Source organism: Salvelinus namaycush, chromosome 25, assembly GCF_016432855.1.
Source record: "Salvelinus namaycush isolate Seneca chromosome 25, SaNama_1.0, whole genome shotgun sequence".
Lineage (NCBI taxonomy): Eukaryota > Metazoa > Chordata > Actinopteri > Salmoniformes > Salmonidae > Salvelinus > Salvelinus namaycush.
Genome location: NC_052331.1, coordinates 30,138,934 through 30,162,594, shown reverse-complemented (window position 1 = coordinate 30,162,594; position 23,661 = coordinate 30,138,934). Strand labels below are relative to the sequence as shown.

Here is a 23,661-nt window from a genome sequence, read left to right as displayed (position 1 = left end):
GTATTCCTTCTCCCTTTCAGGATTTGTCACGTGACATGATGCGCATCCACGATGTGTGACAACGTTTGAAGAACAATTAAGTTCGGAAGAAAAATCTTGATTCCAGTGGAATCTTCCATATATTTTTTTCTTTGTAAAAAAAAAACTGTCCAGTGATGCCTGTGCAAGCCCCACAATGGACGGAGTTCCTGCTGTGTCCCATCTGCACGCAGACGTTCGAGGAGACGGTGCGGCGGCCCATCTCGCTGGGCTGTGGCCACACCGTCTGCAAGATGTGCCTGAACAAGCTCCACCGCAAGGCCTGCCCCTTCGACCAGACAGCCATCGCCACCGACATCGAGCAGCTGCCGGTAAACACAGCCCTACTGCAGCTTGTGGGGGGACAGGTGAGTCTTGAGACCCGGTGAAGGGGAGTGGCTCAATCCATTTAGAATCTGTTCTTTACCCACCAGTGTTTTGATTTTAGATAGGGCATCAGGGTCTCTAGGGTTAGGGATACAGGATGGTGGTTAACAACAGAGCACAAATGGGATGCTGGCCTTCTAGGCAGAGTTGCAAAGAAAAAGCCATATCTCAGACTGGTCAATAAAAATAAAAGATTAACATGGGCAAAAGAACAGACACTGGACAGAGGAACTCTGCCTAGAAGGCCAGCATCCCGGAGTCGCCTCTTCACTGTTGACGTTGAGACTGGTGTTTTGCGGGTACTATTTAATGAAGCTGCCAGTTGAGGACTTGTGAGTCGTCTGTTTCTCAAACTAGACAATCTAATGAACTTGTCCTCTTGCTCAGTTGTGCACCGGGGCCTCCCACTCCTCTTTCTATTCTGGTTAGAGCCAGTTTGGGCAGTTCTGTGAAGGGAGTAGTGCACAGCGTTGTATGAGATCTTCAGTTTCTTGGCAATTTCTCGCATGGAATAGCCTTCATTTCTCAGAACAAGAATAGACTGACGAGTTTCAGAAGAAAGTTCTTTGTTTCTGGCCATTTTGAGCCTGTAATCGAACCCACAAATGCTGATGCTCCAGATACTCAACTAGTCTAAAGAAGGCCAGTTTTATTGCTTCTTTAATGAGCACAACATTTTTCAGCTGTGCTAACATAATTGCAAAAGGGTTTTCTAATGAGCAATTAGCCTTTTTAAAATGATAAACTTTGATTAGCTAACACAACATGCCATTGGAACACAGGAGTGATGGTTGCTGATAATGGGCCTCTGTATGCATATGTAGATATTCCATAAAAAATCAGCCGTTTCCAGCAATAGTCATTTACAACATTAACAATGTCTACACTGTATTTCTGATACATTTTATGTTATTTAAATGGACAAACAATGTGCTTTTCTTTCAAAAACAAGGACATTTCTAAGGGACACCAAACTTTTGAACGGTAGTGTATATATATATATATATATATATATATATATATATATATATATATATATATATATAGTACCAGTCAAAAGTTGGGACACACCTACTCATTCCAGGGTTTTTCTTTATTTTTAAAAATATTTTCTACATTGTAGAAAAATAGTGAAGACATCAAAACTATGAAATAACACATGGAATCATGTAGTAACCAAAAAAGTGTTAAACAGTAGCCACCCTTTGCCTTGATGACAGCTTTGCACATTCTTGGCATTCTCTCAACCAGCTTCATGAGGAATACTTTTCCAACAGTCTTGAAGGAGTTCCCATATATGCTGAGCACTTGTTGGCTGCTTTTCCTTCACACTGCGGTCTAACTCATCCCCAACCATCTCAATTGGGTTGAGGTCAGGTGATTGTGGAGGCCAGGTCATCTGATGCAGCACTCCACCACTCTCCTTCTTGGTCAAATAGCCCTTACACAGCCTGGAGGTATGTCGGGTTATTGTCCTGTTGAAAAACAAATGATAGTCCCACTAAGCGCAAACCAGATGGGATGGCGTATCGCTGCAGAATGTTGTGGTAGCCGTGCTGGTAAAATGTGCCTTGAATTCTAAATAAATCACTGACAGTGTCACCAGAAAAGAACACCAACACCATCACACCACCTCCTCCATGCTTCACGGTGGGAACCACACATGCAGAGATCATCCGTTCACCTACTTTGTGTCTCACAAAGACACGGCGGTTGGAACCAAAAATCTCAAATTTGACTCGTCAGACAGACCAAAGGACAGATTTCCACCGGTCTAATGTCCATTGCTTGTGTTTCTTGGCCCAAGCAAGACTCTTCTTATTATTGGTGTCCTTTAGTAGTAGTTCCTTTGCAGCAATTCAACTATGAAGGCCTGATTTACACAGTTGATGTTGAGATGTGTCTGTTACTTGAACTCAGAAGCATTTATTTGGGCTGTAATTTCTGAGGCTGGTAACTCGAATTAACTTATACTCTGCAGCAGAGGTAACTCTGGGCCTTCCTTTCCTGTGGCGGTCCTCATGAAAGCCAGTTTCATCATAGCGCTTGATGGTTTTTGCAACTGCACTTTCAAAGTTCTTGAAAGTTCCGGATTGACTGACTTTCATGCAGTTTCTCTTTGCTTTTTTGAGCGGTTCTTGCCATAATATGGACTTGGTCTTTTACCAAATGGGGATATCTTCTGTATACCACCCCTACCATGTCACAACACAACTGATTGACTCAAATGCATTAAGAAGGAAAGAAGATCCACAAATTATCTTATAACAAGGCACACCTGTTAATTGAAATGCATTCCAGGTGACTACCCCATGAAGCTGTTTGAGAGAATGCCAAGTGTGCAAAGCTGTCATCAAGGCAAAGGGCGGCTACTTTGGAGAATCTGAAATATAAAATATATTTTGATTTAACACTTTTTTGGTTACGTCATGATTCCATGTGTTATTTCATAGTTTTGATGTCTTCACTATTATATTACAATGTAGAAAATAGTAAAAAATAAAGAAAAAGCCTTGAATGAGAGGTGTGTTAACTTTATACTGTGTGTGTATATATATATATACAGTTGAAGTCGGAAGTTTACATACACCTTAGCCAAATACATTTAAACTCAGTTTTTCACAATTCCTGACATTTAATCCTAGTAAAAATTCCCTGTCTTAGGTCAGTTAGGATCACCACTTTATTTTAAGAATGTGAAATGTCAGAATAATAGTAGAGATAATGATTTATTTCAGCTTTTCTTTCATCACATTCCCAGTGGGTCAGAAGTTTACATACACTCAATTAGTATTTGGTAGCATTGCCTTTAAATTGTTTAACTTGCGTAAAACGTTTCAGGTAGCCTTCCACAAGCTTCCCACAATAAGTTGGGTGAATTTTGGCCCATTCCTCCTGACAGAGCTGGTGTAACGGAGTCAGCTTTGTAGGCCTCCTTGCTCGCACACACTTTTTCAGTTCTGCCCACAGATTTTCTTTAGGCCACTCCAATACCTTGACTTTGTTGTCCTTGAGCCATTTTGCCACAACTTTGGAAGTATGCTTGGGGTCATTGTCCATTTGGAAGACCCATTTGCGACCAAGCTTTAACTTTCTGACTGATGTCTTGAGATGTTGCTTCAATATATCCACATAATTTTCCTACCTCATGATGCCATCTATATTGTGAAGTGCACCAGTCCCTCCTGCAGCAAAGCACTCCCACAACATGATGCTGCCACAACATGATGCTGCCACCCCCGTGCTTCACGGTTGGGATGGTGTTCTTCGGCTTGCAAGCCTTCCCCTTTTTCCTCCAAACATAACGATGGTCATTATGGTCAAACAGTTCTATTTTTGTTTCATCAGACTAGGGGACATTTCTCCAAAAAGTACGATCTTTGTCCCCATGTGCAGTTGCAAAGCGTAGTCTCGCTTTTTTATGGCGGTTTTGGAGCAGTGGCTTCTTCCTTGCTGAACCGGCTTTTGAGGTTGTGTCGATATAGGACTCGTTTTACTGTGGATATAGATACTTTTGTACCTGTTTCCTCCAGCATCTTCACAAGGTCCTTTGCTGTTCTGGGATTGATTTGCACTTTTCGCACCAAAGTACGTTCATCTCTAGGAGACAGAACACGTCTCCTTCCTGAGCGGTATGACGGCTGCGTGGTCCCATGGTGTTTATACTTGCGTACTATTGTTTGTACAGATGAACGTGGTACCTTCAGGCGTTTGGAAATTGCTCCCAAGGATGAACCAGACTTGTGGAGGTCATTTTTTTTCTGAGGTCTTGGCTGATTTCTTTTGATTTTCCCATGATGTCAAGCAAAGAGGCACTGCATTTGAAGGTTGGCCTTGAAATACATCCACAGGTACACCTCCAATTGACTCAAATGATGTCAATTAGCCTATCAGAAGCGTCTAAAGCCATGACATCATTTTCTGGAATTTTCCAAGCTGTTTAACGGCACAGTCAACTTAGTGTATGTAAACTGCTGACCCACTGGAATTGTGATACAGTGAATTATAAGTGAATTATAAGTGAAATAATCTGTCTGTAAACAATTGTTGGAAAAATGTATTGTGTCAAGCACAAAGTAGATGCCCTAACCGACTTGCCAAAACTAAAGATTGTTAACATGCCATGTATTCTTTATTGGATGGGTTTTGTTGGCGTCGTAATGACATGGTAGTCAGCCAGTTATGGGATCGATCATTTTGTTGTGAGAAGGCATTGCTCAGAAGGGTTTGGCGTGGAATTTGATGCAACGTTCATCTGTGAAGTTGCCAGGCGTTCTGCTAAGCCACACTGTCTACCTACTTTTTCCCTCTTTAAAAAGTGAGAAGCTGTGATGATGAAATTTGATTAGACTTGACAAGTTTCAACACGTAGCCAGCCAAGTATGTCAATTACGCTTGGGCGGTGTATCACATATACCTTGTGCCTGGGGGGAATTCTGTGCTACGCCACTGCTTATAACTAAGTTAACTATCTAAAATGTGCCAAATAAATTGTCAGCTCAGGGCTCCAGCTATGCGTTTGGTTTCCGAACTTGCTAGCTAAGTCGCTAGCTTGCAAGATCAAGCTTCTTGGTTACATCAGAGACAAGCAATCCCCTCCTGGATCAAGATCCCTAAATTAGTTTTGTGTGTAAAACAACTTTTTTTTATATGTTTGGAATGAAATAGCGCTCCTTGCGCTGCTGGTAATCCTGTATACCCCGGTATGGTACAGGAACAGTATGAAAATCTGGGTACTACTCAAACCTAGTGTCATAATGGTATTATAGCTGTGAGGTGGGTCAGGTAATTTTTCTCTGCTCAGTGAGTGTTAGCCTGATGACTCACACTGCTATTATTATGTTTCTGCTCCTCTTGTCTTTTGCTACATCATTTAGTCTGAGACTGCCATCATTGAAGTCGTTGGTTGTAACGAGGGCTATTGTACAAAGCAATCAGCGATTTTGTATTGTCTCTAACCAATCTGAGTATCAAAGCCAATGACACATTTTCAACCCATCGGCTTTCTGGACCAATCAGACAGCCCCGAATGTATTCGCATTTGGTGAAGGGTCAGGGAGGTATTCGGATCCAGACTCATTTTGGAGAAAACCGTCCGCAGGCGTGGCGTAGCATTTGGCCGGAGCTTGGAGTCTGGTTAGCCAGGCAAAATGTCTGCCCATTGAATTACAATTATTCAAATTGTGTTGTGTTCCTTATGCACCCAACAAAATAAAGTGAACTGAAACAGGAGGGACTACCTGGACTTGCCTTCCCCAGACCAGCTTATTCCCATTCAGAGCAATCTATGGGTGGGTGGACTAGTGGCTATATTGGGTGTGCTGTTTGGAATGTTTGCATAATTGATGGTTATCACACCACACCTCAGAATTCTCCACCTTTTTCTAAGTTATACATATGATGCAACGCTTTTATTGAGCAACCATACTGTGTGGGTGGCCTGTGACATTCCTGTGGATGTTAGTGCTATGGCCATTTTAATTCCATGTCACTGCATATAGTGAATTTAGGGACTGCACGCTCAAAGCTCCAACACATAACTATTGATTATTAAGTAACCTAATTATATTATAAACTAATAATAACGTTATTTGTTCAATCATTTGACTGTAAATGAACCTAGTGACACGTTTACTAGCTCATCATCCTATTACAGGTGATGCGTGTTTTAATTTCCTATATTAATATACCATTATGTCTATGTGTCCTACCTCCAGGTTCCCAAGGTTCAGCCGGTGGCCCTGATCACCAGCCCAGAGGACTCGCAGCACTATGAGGAGGCTAGGCAGTGTGTAGAGGAGCTGGCCCTCTACCTCAAACCCCTCAGCAACAACAGAGGTAACATACACACCACACAAAAATGAACTAACTCTGACTTTGGACAATGATGACAATGCCACTCTCAATGGTGTGTGTCTGCCCCCCCCCCCCCCCCCCCCTTCCGTCTCTCCCCAGGGGTGGGTCTAAGCAGCACAGCCCAGAGCATGCTGAGTCGGCCCATGCAGAGGAAGCTGGTGACCCTGGTCCACTGTCAGCTGGTGGAGGAGGAGGGCCGGGTGCGGGCCATGAGGGCAGCCAGGTCTCTGGGGGAGCGCACGGTCACAGAGCTCATCCTACAGCACCAGAACCCCCAGCAATTGTCATCCAATTTGTGGGCCGCCGTCCGGGCCCGGGGCTGCCAGTTCTTGGGCCCAGGTAAGATGAGAGGAAGTTACACACACGCCCTGACTATACCAGAGTTTCTCAAACCTCTCCTCGGAGAACCCCAACTGTTCCATTTGATCTATTCCATAGCTATCAGACCTGATTCAACTAGTGATCTAATCCTCAAGCCCTTGACTAGTTGAATCACTGCTAGTTCAGATCTACAACAAAATTGTGAGATGTTTGGGGGTCCACAAGGTGAGTTTTGAGAAATGCTGTCTTATACAATGACATTTACTAGTGTAAGTGTTTGTATATGTTGTCTAACTTGCATAACTGTCTGAATTGATGTGTGTATTTGTGGTCTAATAATCCACCTGCTTCCTTCTCCCTCCCAGCCATGCAGGAGGAGGCTCTGAAGCTGGTGCTGCTGGCTCTGGAGGATGGCTTGGCCCTGTCCAGGAAGGTTCTGGTGCTGTTTGTGGTCCAGAGGTTAGAGCCACGCTTCCCCCAGGCCTCCAAGACCAGCATAGGCCACGTGGTGCAGCTCCTCTACAGGGCCTCCTGCTTCAAGGTAGGTCTGACTACCTGCATGACATACAGAAATGCAGACCTGGGTCTGGGTCATGTTCACTAGGCACCAAACAGGAAACCGGACGGAAACTAGGAGCTACTAACTGAACTTGTCCAACAAGAAGCATACATTTCTGTTTTCCGTTGCTCAGCATTTTTAAATGTTTGCTTCGGTGTGCCCCAGTGAACATGACCCAGCAAAGGCCTTGTGGTTCCCAAACATTTTTGTGCCATGACCTCCCAAAGTCTTTCTGGACCAGCTGCAACCAACCACCTGATCCTGACCCACCATTTAGAGAAACGGTACCTTAATGTACCCCTCCCTCTCTCCACGGCTGCATAGGTGACCAAGCGCGACGAGGACTCGTCCCTGATGCAGCTGAAAGAGGAGTTCAGGACGTATGAGGCACTGCGGCGCGAACACGACTCCCAGATTGTGCAGATCGCCATGGAGGGTGGCCTCCGCATCGCTCCCGACCAGTGGTCCTCCCTGCTCTATGGGGACCAGTCCCACAAGTCCCACATGCAGTCCATCATCGACAAGGTGTGTGTTACTGGTCCTAGAAGTTGTTGTCATGTACATCAGGGTTCCCCAATTGGCATCCCACGGGTGATCTTTATTTTGCCCCCCAGGTTTTCTGAGCCAAAAAAATGAAATATTTTCATAAGTATTCCCACACATAAAAGAGAGATATATGTGATCGTATACAAATGTAAGCAAGGTTTGAAATTATTATGTTTTAGTCAAATATTATATCTGTTTGGGCTTCTTGCGGTCAATTTGCAGTCTACAAATTAGTTGTAATTATGGTCCAGCCCCCTGACCATCCGCTCAAGAAACAAATCTGCCCGCCCTGAATCTAGTTGATGATCCCTGATGTACGTCGTATTGTTAATTACACAGGAGGCTGCCGAGGGGAGGACGGCTCATAATAATGGCTGGATCGGCGCAAATGGAATGGCATCAAACACATGGAAACCATGTGTTTGATGTATTTGATACCATTCCACTGATTCCTCTCCGGTCATTACCACGAGCCCGTTCTCCCCAATTAAGGTGTCACCAACCTCCTGTGTGGTTCAGTATCAACAAGGTGTGTGTGTCCGTTACTTATTCAGACACACATTCACAAAAATCCCACGTTAACTCATGTAAACATCTGCTTATCAGTTTGAATTTGTCTGTATGACACACATGAAACCACAAGAGACATTGTACTGCGCTTCCACTAAAGGAGCAGCACTCTGTCAGGGGGTTCATTCTTGCTTCACAATAGAAAACATGTTATTTCAACCAATGCTAATAGGATCAAGGAGAACAGGAATGATCATATCCACACAAAGTGGTAGAAGATCCAGGTTCAGGCACTCAGATGCTGATAGGATTTACGTTAACCCTTTCCCATCCTGTGTCCCTCCAGTTGCAAACGCCAGCGTCGTTTGCCCAGAGCGTTCAGGAGCTGACCATCGCCTTGCAGAGGACGGGCGACCCCGCCAACCTTAACCAGCTCCGACCACACCTGGAACTACTGGCCAACATCGACCCTAGCCCCGGTGAGAGAGACACAGACACGCATGCTCAACACCTACATTCTTATTCTACCTTCTACAATGAATACAACTGAAAATAGAATTCAGACCAGACATACTGGGGTTGTATTCCATTCCCAAATGTTGCCACCTCCCTCAACCTCTCTTTTTCTGTTGTCCCCATTATGGAACTGATAGGGCTAAAATGGATGAAAGCAGTACCAGGAACTATTGTTTTCCCCTTTTCAGCCCCATCAGATCAGTGAAGGGCAGGTAACACAGGCAGAGGGGAGAGGGAGCTTTCTCTAACTTTCTGGAATGAAATGCTGCCCAGTACTTTCCACTAGTTAAGTGGTCAAGAATCAATCAATCAGTGTAGAACAGGTTGGGTGTGTTTGTTATAGCTGCGCTCACGTGGATGTGGTCAAGGAGAAGTTGTGATATTAGACTGATTCAAATTGGCATGACTCACTGGCCCTTAAGACTCGTCTCACCCATGGATTTTGACCTATATGTCATTACAATCTTTCAGTATTGGACCATTTCATTTAATGATTCTATGTTTTATTTCATTAGTTTTCATGTCTTCACTATTATTCTACAATGTAGAAAATAGTAAAAAAATAAATAAGAAAAACCTTGAAATGAGTAGGTGTGTCCAAACTTTTGACTAGTACTGTATATAACAGTACTGTAAATAAAAGAAAATCCAGTATTTGACTGCACTGGGCCTTTAAGAGCCCTTTAAGCAATAGCCTATGTATGAAAGAGAGGGCGTGAAGACTATTTGTTTGGTTTAGTACTTTGCGTGCAATGCCTTTTCAATCATTTATATTGTAAAGTTATTGTTATTGCTGACAACAGTCCCAGATGTCCAAGTTATCAGCATCACTATTATAATGTGTCTTATACTCCTTCATGTCAAGTATTTACTCATATCTCCCCTACCCTCTGGCTCTCTAGACGCCCCCCCTCCCACGTGGGAGCAGCTGGAGAAGGGTCTGGTGGCGGTGAAGACGGTGGTCCACGGCCTGGTGGACTTCATCCAGAACCACAGCAAGAAGGGAGCCGACCCACAACAGGTCCTTCTCACTCTGGCTCATTGTCACTGATCAGGGCCCGTATTCATACTGCGTCATACTGTCCATGTAACCTTATTAATTATGATCTAAATAAAAGGCTAAACTGATCCTGGATCAGCACTCCTACTTTGAGACGTTTTATGAATACTGTTCCAGATATTTGGAATGTTGAACTTAAAAATGACACTATTATTCTATTGGATATGTTTTTCTGTCTCTAGCCTCCCCAGCACAGTAAATACAAGACTTACATGTGTCGGGACATGAAGCAGAAGGGGGGCTGTCCCCGAGGAGCCAGCTGTACCTTCGCCCACTCTCAGGAGGAGCTGGAGAAGTAAGTCCCCCCTCCATCTTCAGAAATATAAATTATATATACACTACTGTTCAAAAGTTTGGGGTCACTTAGAAATGTCCTTGTTTTTGAAAGAAAAGCACATTGTTTGTCCATTAAAATAACATCAAATGTATCAGAAATACAGTGTAGACATTGTTAATGTTGCAAATGACTATTGTAGCTGGAAATGGCTGATTCTTATGGAATATCTGCATAGGCGTACAGAGGCCCATTATCAGCAACCATCACTCCTGTGTTCCAATAGCACGTTGTGTTAGCTAATCCAAGTTTATCATTTTAAAAGGCTAATTAATCATTAGAAAACCCTTTTGCAATTATGTTAGCACAGCTGAAAAGTGTTGTGCTGATTTAAAGAAGCAATCCAACTGGCCTTCTTTAGACTAGTTGAGTATCTGGAGCATCAGCATTTGTGGGTTCGATTACAGGCTCAAAATGGCCAGAAACAAAGAACTTTCTTCTGAAACTCGTCAGTCTATTCTTGTTCTGAGAAATGAAGGCTATTCCATGCGAGAAATTGCCAAGAAACGGAAGATCTCGTACAACGCTGTGTACTACTCCCTTCACAGAACTGCGCAAACTGGCTCTAACCAGAATAGAAAGAGAAGTAGGAGGCCCTGGTGCAATTTTTTGAAAGAATTCGTTTACATCCTGGCATTTCTCCTTTGCACAGATAATCCATCCACCTGACAGGTGTGGAATATCAAGAAGCTGATTAAATGGCATGGTCATTACACAGGTGCAACTTGTGCTGGGGACATTAAAAAGCCACTCTAAAATGTGCAGTTCTGTCACACAACATAATGCCACAGATGTCTCAAGTTGAGGGAGCCTGCAATTGGCATGCTGACTGGAGGAATGTTCTACGGTTGCCAGAGAATTGAATGTTAATTTCTCTACCATAAGCCGCCTCCAACGTTGTTTTAGAGAATTTGGCAAGACATCCAACCCAGGACCTCCACATCCGGCTTTTTTGCCTGCGGGGTCGTCTGGGGAGGTGGAGGGGGGATGCTGAGGAATATTTCTGTCTGTAATAAAGCCCTTTTGTGGGGAAAAACTAATTCTAATTGGCTGGGCATAGCTCCCCAGTGGGTGGGCCTATGCCCTCCCAGGCCCACCCATGGCTACGCCCCTGCCAGATTAGGGCCTAAGTAATTTATTTCAATGACTGATTTCCTTCTATGAACTGGAACTCTGTAAAATATTTGAAGTTGTTCAATGTTGCGTTTTATATTTTTGTTCAGTATAAATTATTTAATTATATAAATATCCACATCTCACAACCAGCACCGTTTGAATTTAAATAAAAAGACTCAATCATGGACACTCTTACAGACACTTGTGGCTGCTTTGTGTGATGTATTGTTGTCTCTACCTTCTTGCCCTTTGTGCTGTTGTCTGTGCCCAATAATGTTTGTACCATGTTTTGTGCTGCTACCATGTTGTGTTGCTACCATGCTGTGTTGTCATCTGTTGCTGCCTTGCTATGTTGCCGTCTTAGGTCTCTCTTTATGTAGTGTTGTCTCTCTTGTTGTAGTGTGTGTTTTGTCCTATTTATATTGTATTTATTTTTAATCCCAGGCCTCCATCCCCGCAGGGGGCCTTTTGCATTTTGGTAGGCCATCATTGAAAATAAGAATTTGTTCTAAACTGACTTGCCTAGTTAAGTGAAGGTTAAATAAAAAATGGCACAAACAGCCTCCCGGGTGGCGCAGTGGTCTAGGGCACTGCATCGCAGTGCTAGCTGCGCCACCAGAGTCTCTGGGTTCGCGCCCAGGCTCTGTCGCAGCCGGCCGCGACCGGGAGGTCCGTGGGGCGACGCACAATTGGCCTAGCGTCGTCCGGGTTAGGGAGGGTTTGGCCGGTAGGGATATCCTTGTCTCATCGCGCTCCAGCGACTCCTGTGGCGGGCCGGGCGCAGTGCGCGCTAACCAAGGGGGCCAGGTGCACGGTGTTTCCTCCGACACATTGGTGCGGCTGGCTTCCGGGTTGGAGGTGCGCTGTGTTAAGAAGCAGTGTGGCTTGGTTGGGTTGTGCTTCGGAGGACGCGTGGCTTTCGGCCTTCTTCTCTCCTGAGCCCGTACGGGAGTTGTAGCGATGAGACAAGATAGTAATTACTAGCGATTGGATACCACGAAAATTGGGGAGAAAAGGGGTTAAATTTAATAAATAAAAAAATATATTTAAAAAATGGCACAAACTCTGCTCTCTCTTCCATTTGCACCATTTGCAAATCGTATTTTGCTCAGATAACCTCATTCTTAGTTTATAGTCTATGGAGTTATTGCTTAGTAGGCCACTGTTTTAAAACCTATTCCGTTGGTGTAGATTCAACTATTTTTAATCTACAGTAGGATGACTTTTCTGTTTTTAAAGCCACTATATAACTACTGTGTTTTATGTTTATAGCAGGCCACCCAGGTCACAAGGATAACTGTGTTTTATGTTTATAGCAGGCCACCCAGGTCACAAGGATAACTGTGTTTTATGTTTATAGCAGGCCACCCAGGTCACAAGGATAACTGTATTATGTCTATAGCAGGCCACCCAGGTCACAAGGATAACTGTATTATGTCTATAGCAGGCCACCCAGGTCACAAGGATAACTGTATTATGTCTATAGCAGGCCACCCAGGTCACAAGGATAACTGTATTATGTCTATAGCAGGCCACCCAGGTCACAAGGATAACTGTATTATGTCTATAGCAGGCCACCCAGGTCACAAGGATAACTGTATTATGTCTATAGCAGGCCACCCAGGTCACAAGGATAACTGTATTATGTCTATAGCAGGCCACCCAGGTCACAAGGATAACTGTATTATGTCTATAGCAGGCCACCCAGGTCACAAGGATAACTGTATTATGTCTATAGCAGGCCACCCAGGTCACAAGGATAACTGTATTATGTCTATAGCAGGCCACCCAGGTCACAAGGATAACTGTATTATGTCTATAGCAGGCCACCCAGGTCACAAGGATAACTGTATTATGTCTATAGCAGGCCACCCAGGTCACAAGGATAACTGTATTATGTCTATAGCAGGCCACCCAGGACACAAGGATAACTGTATTATGTCTATAGCAGGCCACCCAGGTCACAAGGATAACTGTATTATGTCTATAGCAGGCCACCCAGGTCACAAGGATAACTGTATTATGTTTATAGCAGGCCACCCAGGTCACAAGGATAACTGTATTATGTTTATAGCAGGCCACCCAGGTCACAAGGATAACTGTATTTTATGTTCGTAGGTACCGTAAGATGAACAAGCGTTTGGCGGCTCGCCTCCCTGGCTCATCCGGCCTGCTGTCGGATGACTGTCTCCCTCTGGACATGGGGGTGACTCGGAAACCCTCGCCCCTTACCAACGGCTCAGCTGGACACCCCATGCCCCAGCTCATCACCCGCGGCACGGACGCCGTGACCTACGACCTGTTGTGCAAGCCCAAGATGGACGGCGGGAGCAGCAGCTCCCCGGGATCGCCCCCTGACTTGTAAGTAGGAAACCCACTTACGAGTTTTAGCTATAAAATCTGGCACTTTTCTTCTTACATTGATGCAAAAACTTATTGTAGCATTATTCAGAGCTCTGTTTTTCTTCCCTCAGTCTGGATTCAGGGCCCAAACAAGGGTTCCTCCAGCCTCCCCTTGCCATGGGCCACCCCAGGGGGCCAGGCGACCCCATGCCCAAACAGATGCCCGTAGGTGTGATGCCCCGGGGGCCTCAGATGTACCCCCAGCAGCTGCCTGACATGTACTACTCCGACTCACGCCCATTGCCCTCCGCCTCCCAGTACGAGCCTTCGCAGTACCCCCAAGGTGATGCTGAACGTTGATGAAATGTTTTATGTTGTTGAAATGTTTGTTTGTTTTCATTTATTTTATTTGATGGCAAACATTTTCTGTTTTATTATTTCCCAGCAACTGATTTCAGCTCTGTCAATAGAAAATGTGTTTTGAACCTATGATTTTGCTAAATTACCAATATGAACTTAAAACGTGTAAAGAAAATCAACATGTCAATGTGTCCCCCTCTGTCCTCCAGGTTACCCCTACCAGCAGCCCCCCCAGTACTCCACCCAGCGCTACATCCGAAACCTCCCTGCCCCCAGCGAGCCCGCTGGACCACCCTACCAGGACCCCTATCCCGTTTATGGCCCTCCTGAGCGCCCTTACCCAGCTCCCCACTCCGGCCCCCCCTACTCCTACCTTCCCCACTATGACACCCGGGGCCGCCACGGCCCTTACCCTGGCCCCCAGCCATACCCCCCGCAGAGGGACGACATGGTCCGGATGAGCCCTGCTCCCCTGGACATGCCCCCTAACCACCACTACCAACAGGAGCAGGCGGCCAGGGAGAGGTACCCCCCAGAGGGGTACTACCCAACTGGGGCCCAGCCCCAATCCATGAGGTCCAACATCAGGGTGAGTTTGGTTTCTCCACAATCTGTCATATTTCTCTGTGTACGTCCGTGGTCAGCAACCCAGGTATATAGACTTTTGGTTCAGGCCAACAGTAAAACCCTATTCAACCTGTGTAAAGTCTTGATGAGCAGTTGATCAGTTGAATCAGGGTGTGTTAGTACTGGGTTTAGAAAACAGCTAACGCACCCTGTGACACTCCAGGATGGAGGTTGGTGATCATTGGTGAACATATACACTGACTGACTACTATGTAGTTGTTGTCTTGTGAGCTGCAGCTTCCTTGAGATTTACACTTGTCTCTTTAGTTGGCCAGAAGTCTGGTATATTTAATCGTTTTAATGATAGTATGCATTTTTATATGCGTGGTACTAATCATTAATATGCAGGTAGTTTAGTATCATTATGGAAATACTGAGTATTACACCCCTCAACATCCACTACACCCCATATACCCCTCAACACGTCTGATAAACTGTGTCCTGTGGTGTGCTATGTAGGAGCAGTACAGACGCTCCTCCCAGCCCAGCCTGGACTACCTGCACCACCGCCGCAAGGAGCTGATGGCCCAACTAGAAGAGAGGAAGGTCATCTCCCCACCACCCTTCGCTGCCTCCCCCACCCTTCCCCATGCCTTCCCTAGTGACTACCCCCCAGAGGTAAGACCAACACACACAACTTAGGTCACTCAGGGTCAACACATTAAAACAGGGGTTCTCAAAGTGGGTTCTCTTTCAGTCTAATCGGTTCGACATCTCACTATGGGACGGTGTGTAAACCAACTAACTCGAGGTAGAACTCAAGGCTGGGTTATCTTCTATGGGGGAATGTTAAAGGGATGGTACTTCAATGCTGGGTAATACACTGAAGAAAAAGCACCGTTCGTGCTAGCCAAACAAACCAAATGGCAGTTTAGCCCAGTGGTTGCTAGCTAAAACACCGTGGGCACTGACAGATAGCTAGAGACCCTGGGTAGAAGTAGCAAATAATTGTGGGAACCTGCTATTGTGTGTAGGCCAGGCAACAGGTGTACTGTAGCTAGCCGACGACAAAAGGCGCTGCTAACAAACTGAGGTAACTTCACTCGATAAAGTGAAGCTGCTGATAGCAGAATTCCTGAAAATACTAAATTAGACACTCAATGCTCTGGTGGGGTGGTATCCCACACCGAGAGGAACAGTTAAGTTGAGAAGAAAGCTGCTTAACGGGCTAGTAACCAGATAGTAACCAAATAGACATGTGAAGTGATGTAGAATGAGGAAACCAGAGCAGTGCAGAGTGTTATATAGACACGCAGGGTGTACACCCACAAAACTCTGATTGGCCTGTTGGGAAAGATTTGATTAAGGCTTCAACCAATGACCCACAAAAGAGGGCGTGTCGCATAGTGAGGTGTCTTCATTTCCTTCAGAGAACCGGGGTTACATAACGCAACGCGGCAGGATCTGAAAAATATACTATATCACTAACAACATATTAAGTGACATTTGGCCAAGAAATCTGTGGAATGTGTTTAAAGTGTGTAATACAATGTAATATTTTGAATCAACAATCTATGTTCTTAACCCTGGGCAACATGGGCCTGGGAGGCTACCAGGGATATTGGTATCCACAGTACTCCACCAATTATCACTTTTTCCACTCTAAACTATTCCCCAAAACTATTTTACATAAATACACTGTAATTTAAGCTTTAAAGCTGCAACAACAAAAAATATCTCATGAAAACATTTGTAGAATTGTTGGAAATTATCTTGAGAACTGCAACATTTTCTCTGATGCCAAGAGGCCTTTTTAAATGTTCTATCCCAGGCTCTGTCAATAGACTTGGTTTGTCCAGCCATGAACTGCAAACGTCATAATACAACTCCTTGAAGACTATTTTTATTGCACTCGAGTTGTGTTCTGATTATGAGAGTTCCCTGATAAATTTGCTATCACAAAATGGGTCCCCAGCCCAAAAAGTTTGAGAACCCCTACATTAAGGAGTCAGAGCTCTGCGTGGTACAGACCAAAAACAAACCGTTACTGTTGACAAGTGTAAGCCTTCCTAACTCCCAACTGGGAGGATTAAGGTCATGAAATTATCTAATTGGGAAGTTGAACTATAATAATTTTATAACATTTACAAAACAGGGCTTTTGATGCTGTTTTAGCTATGACACTCATTTATCTAGCGACGACCCTGTTTCACAAATTTTATACTATTTTATATTATTCTGCCCTGTATGACACTTTTCTAAAATGCCTTTTAGCACGTTCAAGTTATGTTTCCAAGTTAGCATTGCTGTACAGTGTTGATAGCATTGCTGTACAGTGTTGATAGCATTGCTGTACAGTGTTGATAGCGTTGCTGTACAGTGTTGATAGCGTTGCTGTACAGTGTTGATAGCGTTGCTGTACAGTGTTGATAGCGTTGCTGTACAGTGTTGTTAGCGTTGCTGTACAGTGTTGTTAGCGTTGCTGTACAGTGTTGATAGCGTTGCTGTACAGTGTTGTTAGCGTTGCTGTACAGTGTTGATAGCGTTGCTGTACAGTGTTGATAGCGTTGCTGTACAGTGTTGATAGCGTTGCTGTACAGTGTTGTTAGCGTTGCTGTACAGTGTTGTTAGCGTTGCTGTACAGTGTTGTTAGCGTTGCTGTACAGTGTTGATAGCGTTGCTGTACAGTGTTGATAGCGTTGCTGTACAGTGTTGATAGCGTTGCTGTACAGTGTTGTTAGCGTTGCTGTACAGTGTTGTTAGCGTTGCTGTACAGTGTTGATAGCGTTGCTGTACAGTGTTGTTAGCGTTGCTGTACAGTGTTGTTAGCGTTGCTGTACAGTGTTGATAGCGTTGCTGTACAGTGTTGATAGCGTTGCTGTACAGTGTTGATAGCGTTGCTGTACAGTGTTGATAGCGTTGCTGTACAGTGTTGATAGCGTTGCTGTACAGTGTTGATAGCGTTGCTGTACAGTGTTGATAGCGTTGCTGTACAGTGTTGTTAGCGTTGCTGTACAGTGTTGTTAGCGTTGCTGTACAGTGTTGTTAGCGTTGCTGTACAGTGTTGTTAGCGTTGCTGTACAGTGTTGATAGCGTTGCTGTACAGTGTTGTTAGCGTTGCTGTACAGTGTTGTTAGCGTTGCTGTACAGTGTTGTTAGCACGAGTAACTTACTAACACACCGGTGTCTGCCTCCATAGTATGGGGAGGAAAGCTCCAAAGCCTTTGGGAAGTGCAGGGAGTCGGACTACGCGGGCCAGTATTCTCCCTGGTCCTGTGACACTATCGGCTCCTATATTGTCACCAAGGACGCCAAGCCCAAAGACATCATGGCGCCCGGCGCCATGGAGATGATGGTGAGTGACAGCTGGAATAGTGGCGGCGTGTCTTAGTGAGTTTCTGAAAGTATTACTGGTTCAGTTATCACAGGAGCAATATTGAAAATGTGCTTGATTAGGAGGATTTTAGCTTTCATTCGGCCCTTCTACCATCCCTTTTTCTTCTCATTCTTTCTCTCTTCCTGTCGTCTCTCTCTCTTTTCCTCCTTCACCATCTTCCCACCCCCCCTTTCTCCCCTATTCGTTTTTCTGATTCGCTCTGCATGAGAGCATCTGTTAAATGGCTAGTTGTTCTGTCCATTTTGTCATTATTGTATTTCACTCTGGATGAATGTCTGCTAAATGTCCCCCCACAATCTCACCCACACATCCATACCTTTATTTTTCTCCCCCATCTATCTGTAGAATGTCTGTTAAATTATGTTAAATTGAGGGCCTGCTACCCTTACTGACTAAATGAGTGGCCTGCTAAATGACACTTCTACATTCTGCCCCTCTAGAATGTGGATGGTAAAGGTCTACGGGGGGAGCCCTCCATGGAGGCCCAGTCCAGACGGGGAGCGGAGGTAAAAGACGACGACCCCATCATCCCCTTCGGCCCCCAGCCCACCGTGTCGCGCTTTGGGGCCATCTCACGCACCTCCAAGACAGGCTACCAGACGACAGGCCCCGTGCAGGCCATGGCCTCCGCCCAGGGACCCAAACACATGGCCGGTAGGGAGACCAATCAACTTACTTACAACTTTACTTTGATCAATCTGTCATCTGGGTTGAGCTCATTAGAGGTCGCAACGGAGACTTTAGTAAATGAGCATATTGGACAATTTAATATGACCGAGTCGAAACCGTGTTTAAGACATACGATTTAACGTGTCGTTGTCCGCCCACAGCGGAGTTCTCCTATGGGCACCACGGAGGCTGGGGTGGCGCCTCCTACCCCTCCCACCAGACTGGCTCCTCCTCTCAGGGACACTTCAGTGAAAAGTACTGCCAAACACTCTCATCACTGCATCCATCCATCTTTTAATGTGTTATGTATCAGTAACTCTGATGGCTTGGGTCTCTTCTTCCCTCTCCCAGGCTGTCTATGCCAGCTCAGGACAGAGAGCATCTGAAGATTGAGCTCCAACAGGTCAACCAGCAGATCACCCAACAGAACCAGATCCATGGCATGGAGGTGGGTATTCTCACAAACACACACAGATATGGGACAAACAACTTTTTGCATTGAAAACAATTAAGGCAAAAACTTTTTGTGTGGGGGCAACCAAGCGTGTGAGTAATGGTAGAGAAGGGGTTATTCGTTGGGAAAAGACTGACCTGATTTCCCCATCCTCAGAGGGAGGTCAGTGCCCTGGCGGCACAGCCCTCCCAACCATGTCAGAACCAGGGCCAGCAGGGGAAGTGGCCCGGTCCAGCGGGGGTTTCCAGCAACGCTGCCTTGGTGTCCAGCGAACAGCTCAGCATGGAGCTGCACCAGGTGGAGAGGGAGATTGGCAAGAGGACCTGCCGGGTGGCCATGGTGCGGGAGAGATGGAGGGGAGAACTGTAGTTTGTCTGCCTGTTATCAAATCAAATCAAGTTTATTTTATATAGCCCTTCGTACATCAGCTAATATCTCGAAGTGCTGTACAGAAACCCAGCCTAAAACCCCAAACAGCAAGCAATGCAGGTGTAGAAGCACGGTGGCTAGGAAAAACTCCCTAGAAAGGCCAAAACCTAGGAAGAAACCTAGAGAGGAACAAGGCTATGAGGGGTGGCCAGTCCTCTTCTGGCTGTGCCGGGTGGAGATTATAATAGAACATGGCCAAGATGTACAATGGGAATTACAATGGGAATTCTTCGGCTCTGCTCACAACACCCTATAGCAGTGGTTCTCAATCCTGGTCCTTGGGAGCCCAACGGGTGCACATTTAGTTTTTTGCCCTAGCACTACTCACCTGACTCAACTTATCATCTGGCTTTGATTTGAATCAGGTGTGTAGTGCTGGCGGGCGTACAGGCGGGCGGACACGGACAAACGGGCGTACAGGCGGGCGGGGACGGACAAACAGGCGGATGGGCACGGGCGTACAGGTGGGCGGGTGCGGGCGGGCGGACACGGACAAACGGGCGTGCGGGCGGGCACGTTCAGAAACGGGCGCGCGGACGGGCAAGCGAGCGGACAGGCGCGGGCGGGCGGACAGAAATGGGCGAGCGGACGGACAGGTGCGGGCGGGCGGACGGAGGGACAGACAGGCAGGCAGACTGACAGGCACAGACAGGCGTGCCACTGTGAGCTGACAGTGTATTGATATGGTCTCTACAGGACAGCCAGGTGGCTCATGAAGTCCAGTACAAGATGAAGGCTGCACAGAATGGCCAGCAGGACCACAAGACCCAGCTGGAGGAGATTGCTCTGGCCCTCGGGTGAGTGGACACACATACACACACCTCAGCAGGACAGCACGTCATTGTACATGGAATGATCTTATGATCGTAACTCTCTCTCTCCTCTCTCCTCGCTCTCTCCTCGCTCTCTCCTCGCTCTCGTCCTCGCTCTCGTCCTCGCTCTCGCCCTTGCTCTCGCCCACTCTCTTCGCTCTCTCCTCGCTCTCGCCCTCTCTCCTCGCTCTCGCCCTCTCTCCTCGCTCTCGCCCTCTCTCCTCGCTCTCGCCCTCTCTCCTCGCTCTCGCCCTCTCTCCTCGCTCTCGCCCTCTCTCCTCGCTCTCGCCCTCTCTCCTCGCTCTTGCTCTCGCCCTCTCTCCTCGCTCTCGCCCTCTCTCCTCGCTCTCGCCCTCTCTCCTCGCTCTCGCCCTCTCTCCTCGCTCTCGCCCTCTCTCCTCGCTCTCGCCCTCTCTCCTCGCTCTCGCTCTCGCCCTTTCTCCTCGCTCTCGCCCTCTCTCCTCGCTCTCGCCCTCTCTCCTCGCTCTCGCCTTCTCACCTCGCTCTCGCCCTCTCACCTCGCTCTCGCCCTCTCACCTCGCTCTCGCCCTCTCACCTCGCTCTCGCCCTCTCTCCTCGCCCTCTCTCCTCGCCCTCTCTCCTCGCCCTCTCTCCTCGCCCTCTCTCCTCGCCCTCTCTCCTCGCTCTCGCCCTCGCTCTCGCTCTCTCCTCGCTCTCGCTCTCTCCTCGCTCTCGCTCTCTCCTCGCTCTCGCTCTCTCCTCGCTCTCGCTCTCTCCTCGCTCTCGTCCTCGCTCTCTCCTCGCTCTCGCCCTCTCTCCTCGCCCTCTCTCCTCGCCCTCTCTCCTCGCTCTCGTCCTCGCTCTCGTCCTCGCTCTCGTCCTCGCTCTCGCCCTCTCTCCTCGCTCTCGCCCTCTCTCCTCGCCCTCTCTCCTCGCCCCCACTCCTCGCCCCCACTCCTCGCCCCCACTCCTCGCCCCCACTCCTCGCCCCCACTCCTCGCCCCCACTCCTCGCCCCCACTCCTCGCCCTCTCTCCTCGCTCTCGTCCTCGCTCTCGCCCTCTCTCCTCGCTCTCGCCCTCTCTCCTCGCTCTCGCCCTCTCTCCTCGCTCTCGCCCTCTCTCCTCGCTCTCGCCCTCTCTCCTCGCTCTCGCCCTCTCTCCTCGCTCTCGCCTTCTCTCCTCGCTCTCGCCTTCTCTCCTCGCTCTCGCCTTCTCTCCTCGCTCTCGCCTTCTCTCCTCGCTCTCGCCTTCTCTCCTCGCTCTCGCCTTCTCTCCTCGCCTTCTCTCCTCGCCTTCTCTCCTCGCCCTCGCCCTCTCTCCTCGCTCTCGCCCTCGCTCTCGGCCTCTCTCCTCGCTCTCGGCCTCTCTCCTCGCTCTCGGCCTCTCTCCTCGCTCTCGGCCTCTCTCCTCGCTCTCGGCCTCTCTCCTCGCTCTCGCTCTCTCCTCGCTCTCTCCTCGCTCTCTCCTCGCTCTCTCCTCGCTCTCTCCTCGCTCTCTCCTCTCTCCTCGCTCTCGCCCTCTCTCCTCGCTCTCGCCCTCTCTCCTCGCTCTCGCCCTCTCTCCTCGCTCTCGCCCTCTCTCCTCGCTCTCGCCCTCTCTCCTCGCTCTCGCCCTCTCTCCTCGCCCTCGCTCTCTATCCGCTCTCTCCTCACGCTCGCTCTCTCCTCGCTCTCGTTCTCTCTCCTCACTCGCTCGCTCTTGCTCTCGCTCCTTTCTCTCGCGCTCGCTCTCTCTCGGTGTGTGTAGTGAGGTATCTAATGGCTCCAGCGGTCTAGGTCAGGATGGTGGTGTGGGCGGAGCCATGTTGTCACTGACCAATAAAGCGTCTTCGCTCAGCCTGTGTACTGAGCCGGGGCCCGGAGTCTCAGAGCTGCAGAAGAACGGTGTGGTCCATTCCTGCTCCTAGACCACACACACACACACAACACCTACTCAGACACTGTGGTGTAAAACATACAGACAGAAGATGAGCAGTATCTGCTGTGATAGGAGTTTTTCTTTCTTTTTTTGTTCTGTGAATGAGCTTTTTTTTAAACTTTCATTGCCTGGAAACCAGGGCATTTGATAACATTTATTTTTTTGTTTTGTTTTCTCTTACTGGGACGATAAAACAAGCCTCTCAAAGTAATGGAAAAGCAGATGATGATGATGATGATGATAATTGTTCAGAGGGCTATCCCCCTACATAGACATCACATACCAAGACCCATTGTAGATCGATCGGTAGAGTATTTCTCAATTCTCCCCCTCTGTGTCTTTGTTCCCATTACGAGGCACATTAAGGGTAAGCAGCTTGCAGGGGCCTTAAGACCCCAAATACTAAATCAAGTTATGCTCATATGTCCTACATAACGGTATCATAAGTCTTGGTGTTTATGACAGTTATGTCAGCGGTCGTACGCATCACATAAGTATCTGTTATAATCCATTATAGCCTAATATGACAGTTGTTGATAGTTTCCAATACCTTTGACAGCTTACGAAGGCAATTATAACCAATTATAGTCAGTATAGTAACTGTTCCGTAACTGTTCAGTTCGCGTTCAGTAATATAAGTATTGTAACCGCTAGTGTTCAGGAATACACCACCCCCAGAATCGTAAAACGTGGTTGACCAGATGAGGCAGGCCAGGGAAAGGGGGAGTGAAGATGTTCCGCCAATCTTCAGAACCAAACGAGACTAGGCCGCTTCAAGCCACATGAGACCACATGAGAAGTCTGATTTTATTAGTGCATTTTATGAATACATCATATCTGTTTCATACTTGAAAAGCAGTATATTATTAACCAAAGCATTCTGTTTTAAAGATTGCAAAATGAATCTTTTTGATAATGAGCTTTCCTCATGTTTTCTATAAGGGAACCTACTATGTGCTTCTCGTGGGATGTAGTGTGACTTGCTGCTGGCCGTGGAAATGTCTGTTGTACTGATGGGCTGGAATTCAATCAAACCTGCAGTGTGGAAAATGCACTCAAGGGAGTGTAATAAGTGTTAACACAGTTCTAGAAAACATGCATTTTCACATTGTAGGAACATTTTCCTCGGTGCAAAATGAATTGATGTGAATGGAATCATATGGGGTGATAGTTTTGATCTTCCTCAGAACTCCTCATCTGGTTATCCTCCCCATTGGGATTATCTTGTCATTGGTTCTCTTTAACTTCTATGAAGTTACTTTCCCTTTTTTTTCTTCTCTCGCTCACATAAATCGCGGTTAAGGGGCTGTGGACTACCTGAACGCTGGTCCGTTATTGGAAGGGAAGTGAGAAATGGATTAATATGCAAAAAAAAATATCATCTTTGTCTTAATACATGTAGAAAGTGGCTGTAGTCTGCCAAACAATAATTTCAATGGTTTGTGCGTCTCAATCATCAACGAAAGAATGGCGAATTGTCTTTAAAAAAAAAAAAAATGGTCATCTTACGAGCTTACTTAAAAAAAAT

General features: G+C 46.8%; 1 protein-coding gene across 1 annotated transcript in view; it reads left to right on the top strand.

Annotated features, from left to right (window-relative positions):
* LOC120020453 (roquin-1-like) overlaps positions 1-23,661 on the top strand; it is a 25,847-nt gene extending 2,186 nt beyond the window's left edge. The window contains exons 2-20 of the mRNA XM_038964132.1: positions 21-386; positions 6,123-6,243; positions 6,361-6,600; positions 6,948-7,123; positions 7,466-7,666; positions 8,544-8,676; positions 9,616-9,734; positions 9,956-10,068; positions 13,342-13,584; positions 13,698-13,909; positions 14,136-14,515; positions 15,013-15,171; positions 17,693-17,848; positions 18,331-18,544; positions 18,721-18,814; positions 18,911-19,007; positions 19,170-19,352; positions 20,139-20,239; positions 21,963-23,661. Of these exons, the coding sequence (XP_038820060.1) occupies positions 156-386; positions 6,123-6,243; positions 6,361-6,600; positions 6,948-7,123; positions 7,466-7,666; positions 8,544-8,676; positions 9,616-9,734; positions 9,956-10,068; positions 13,342-13,584; positions 13,698-13,909; positions 14,136-14,515; positions 15,013-15,171; positions 17,693-17,848; positions 18,331-18,544; positions 18,721-18,814; positions 18,911-19,007; positions 19,170-19,352; positions 20,139-20,239; positions 21,963-22,122 (3,333 nt within the window). The 5' untranslated portion in view covers positions 21-155 and the 3' untranslated portion in view covers positions 22,123-23,661. The remainder of the gene's footprint in view (positions 1-20; positions 387-6,122; positions 6,244-6,360; positions 6,601-6,947; positions 7,124-7,465; positions 7,667-8,543; positions 8,677-9,615; positions 9,735-9,955; positions 10,069-13,341; positions 13,585-13,697; positions 13,910-14,135; positions 14,516-15,012; positions 15,172-17,692; positions 17,849-18,330; positions 18,545-18,720; positions 18,815-18,910; positions 19,008-19,169; positions 19,353-20,138; positions 20,240-21,962) is intronic.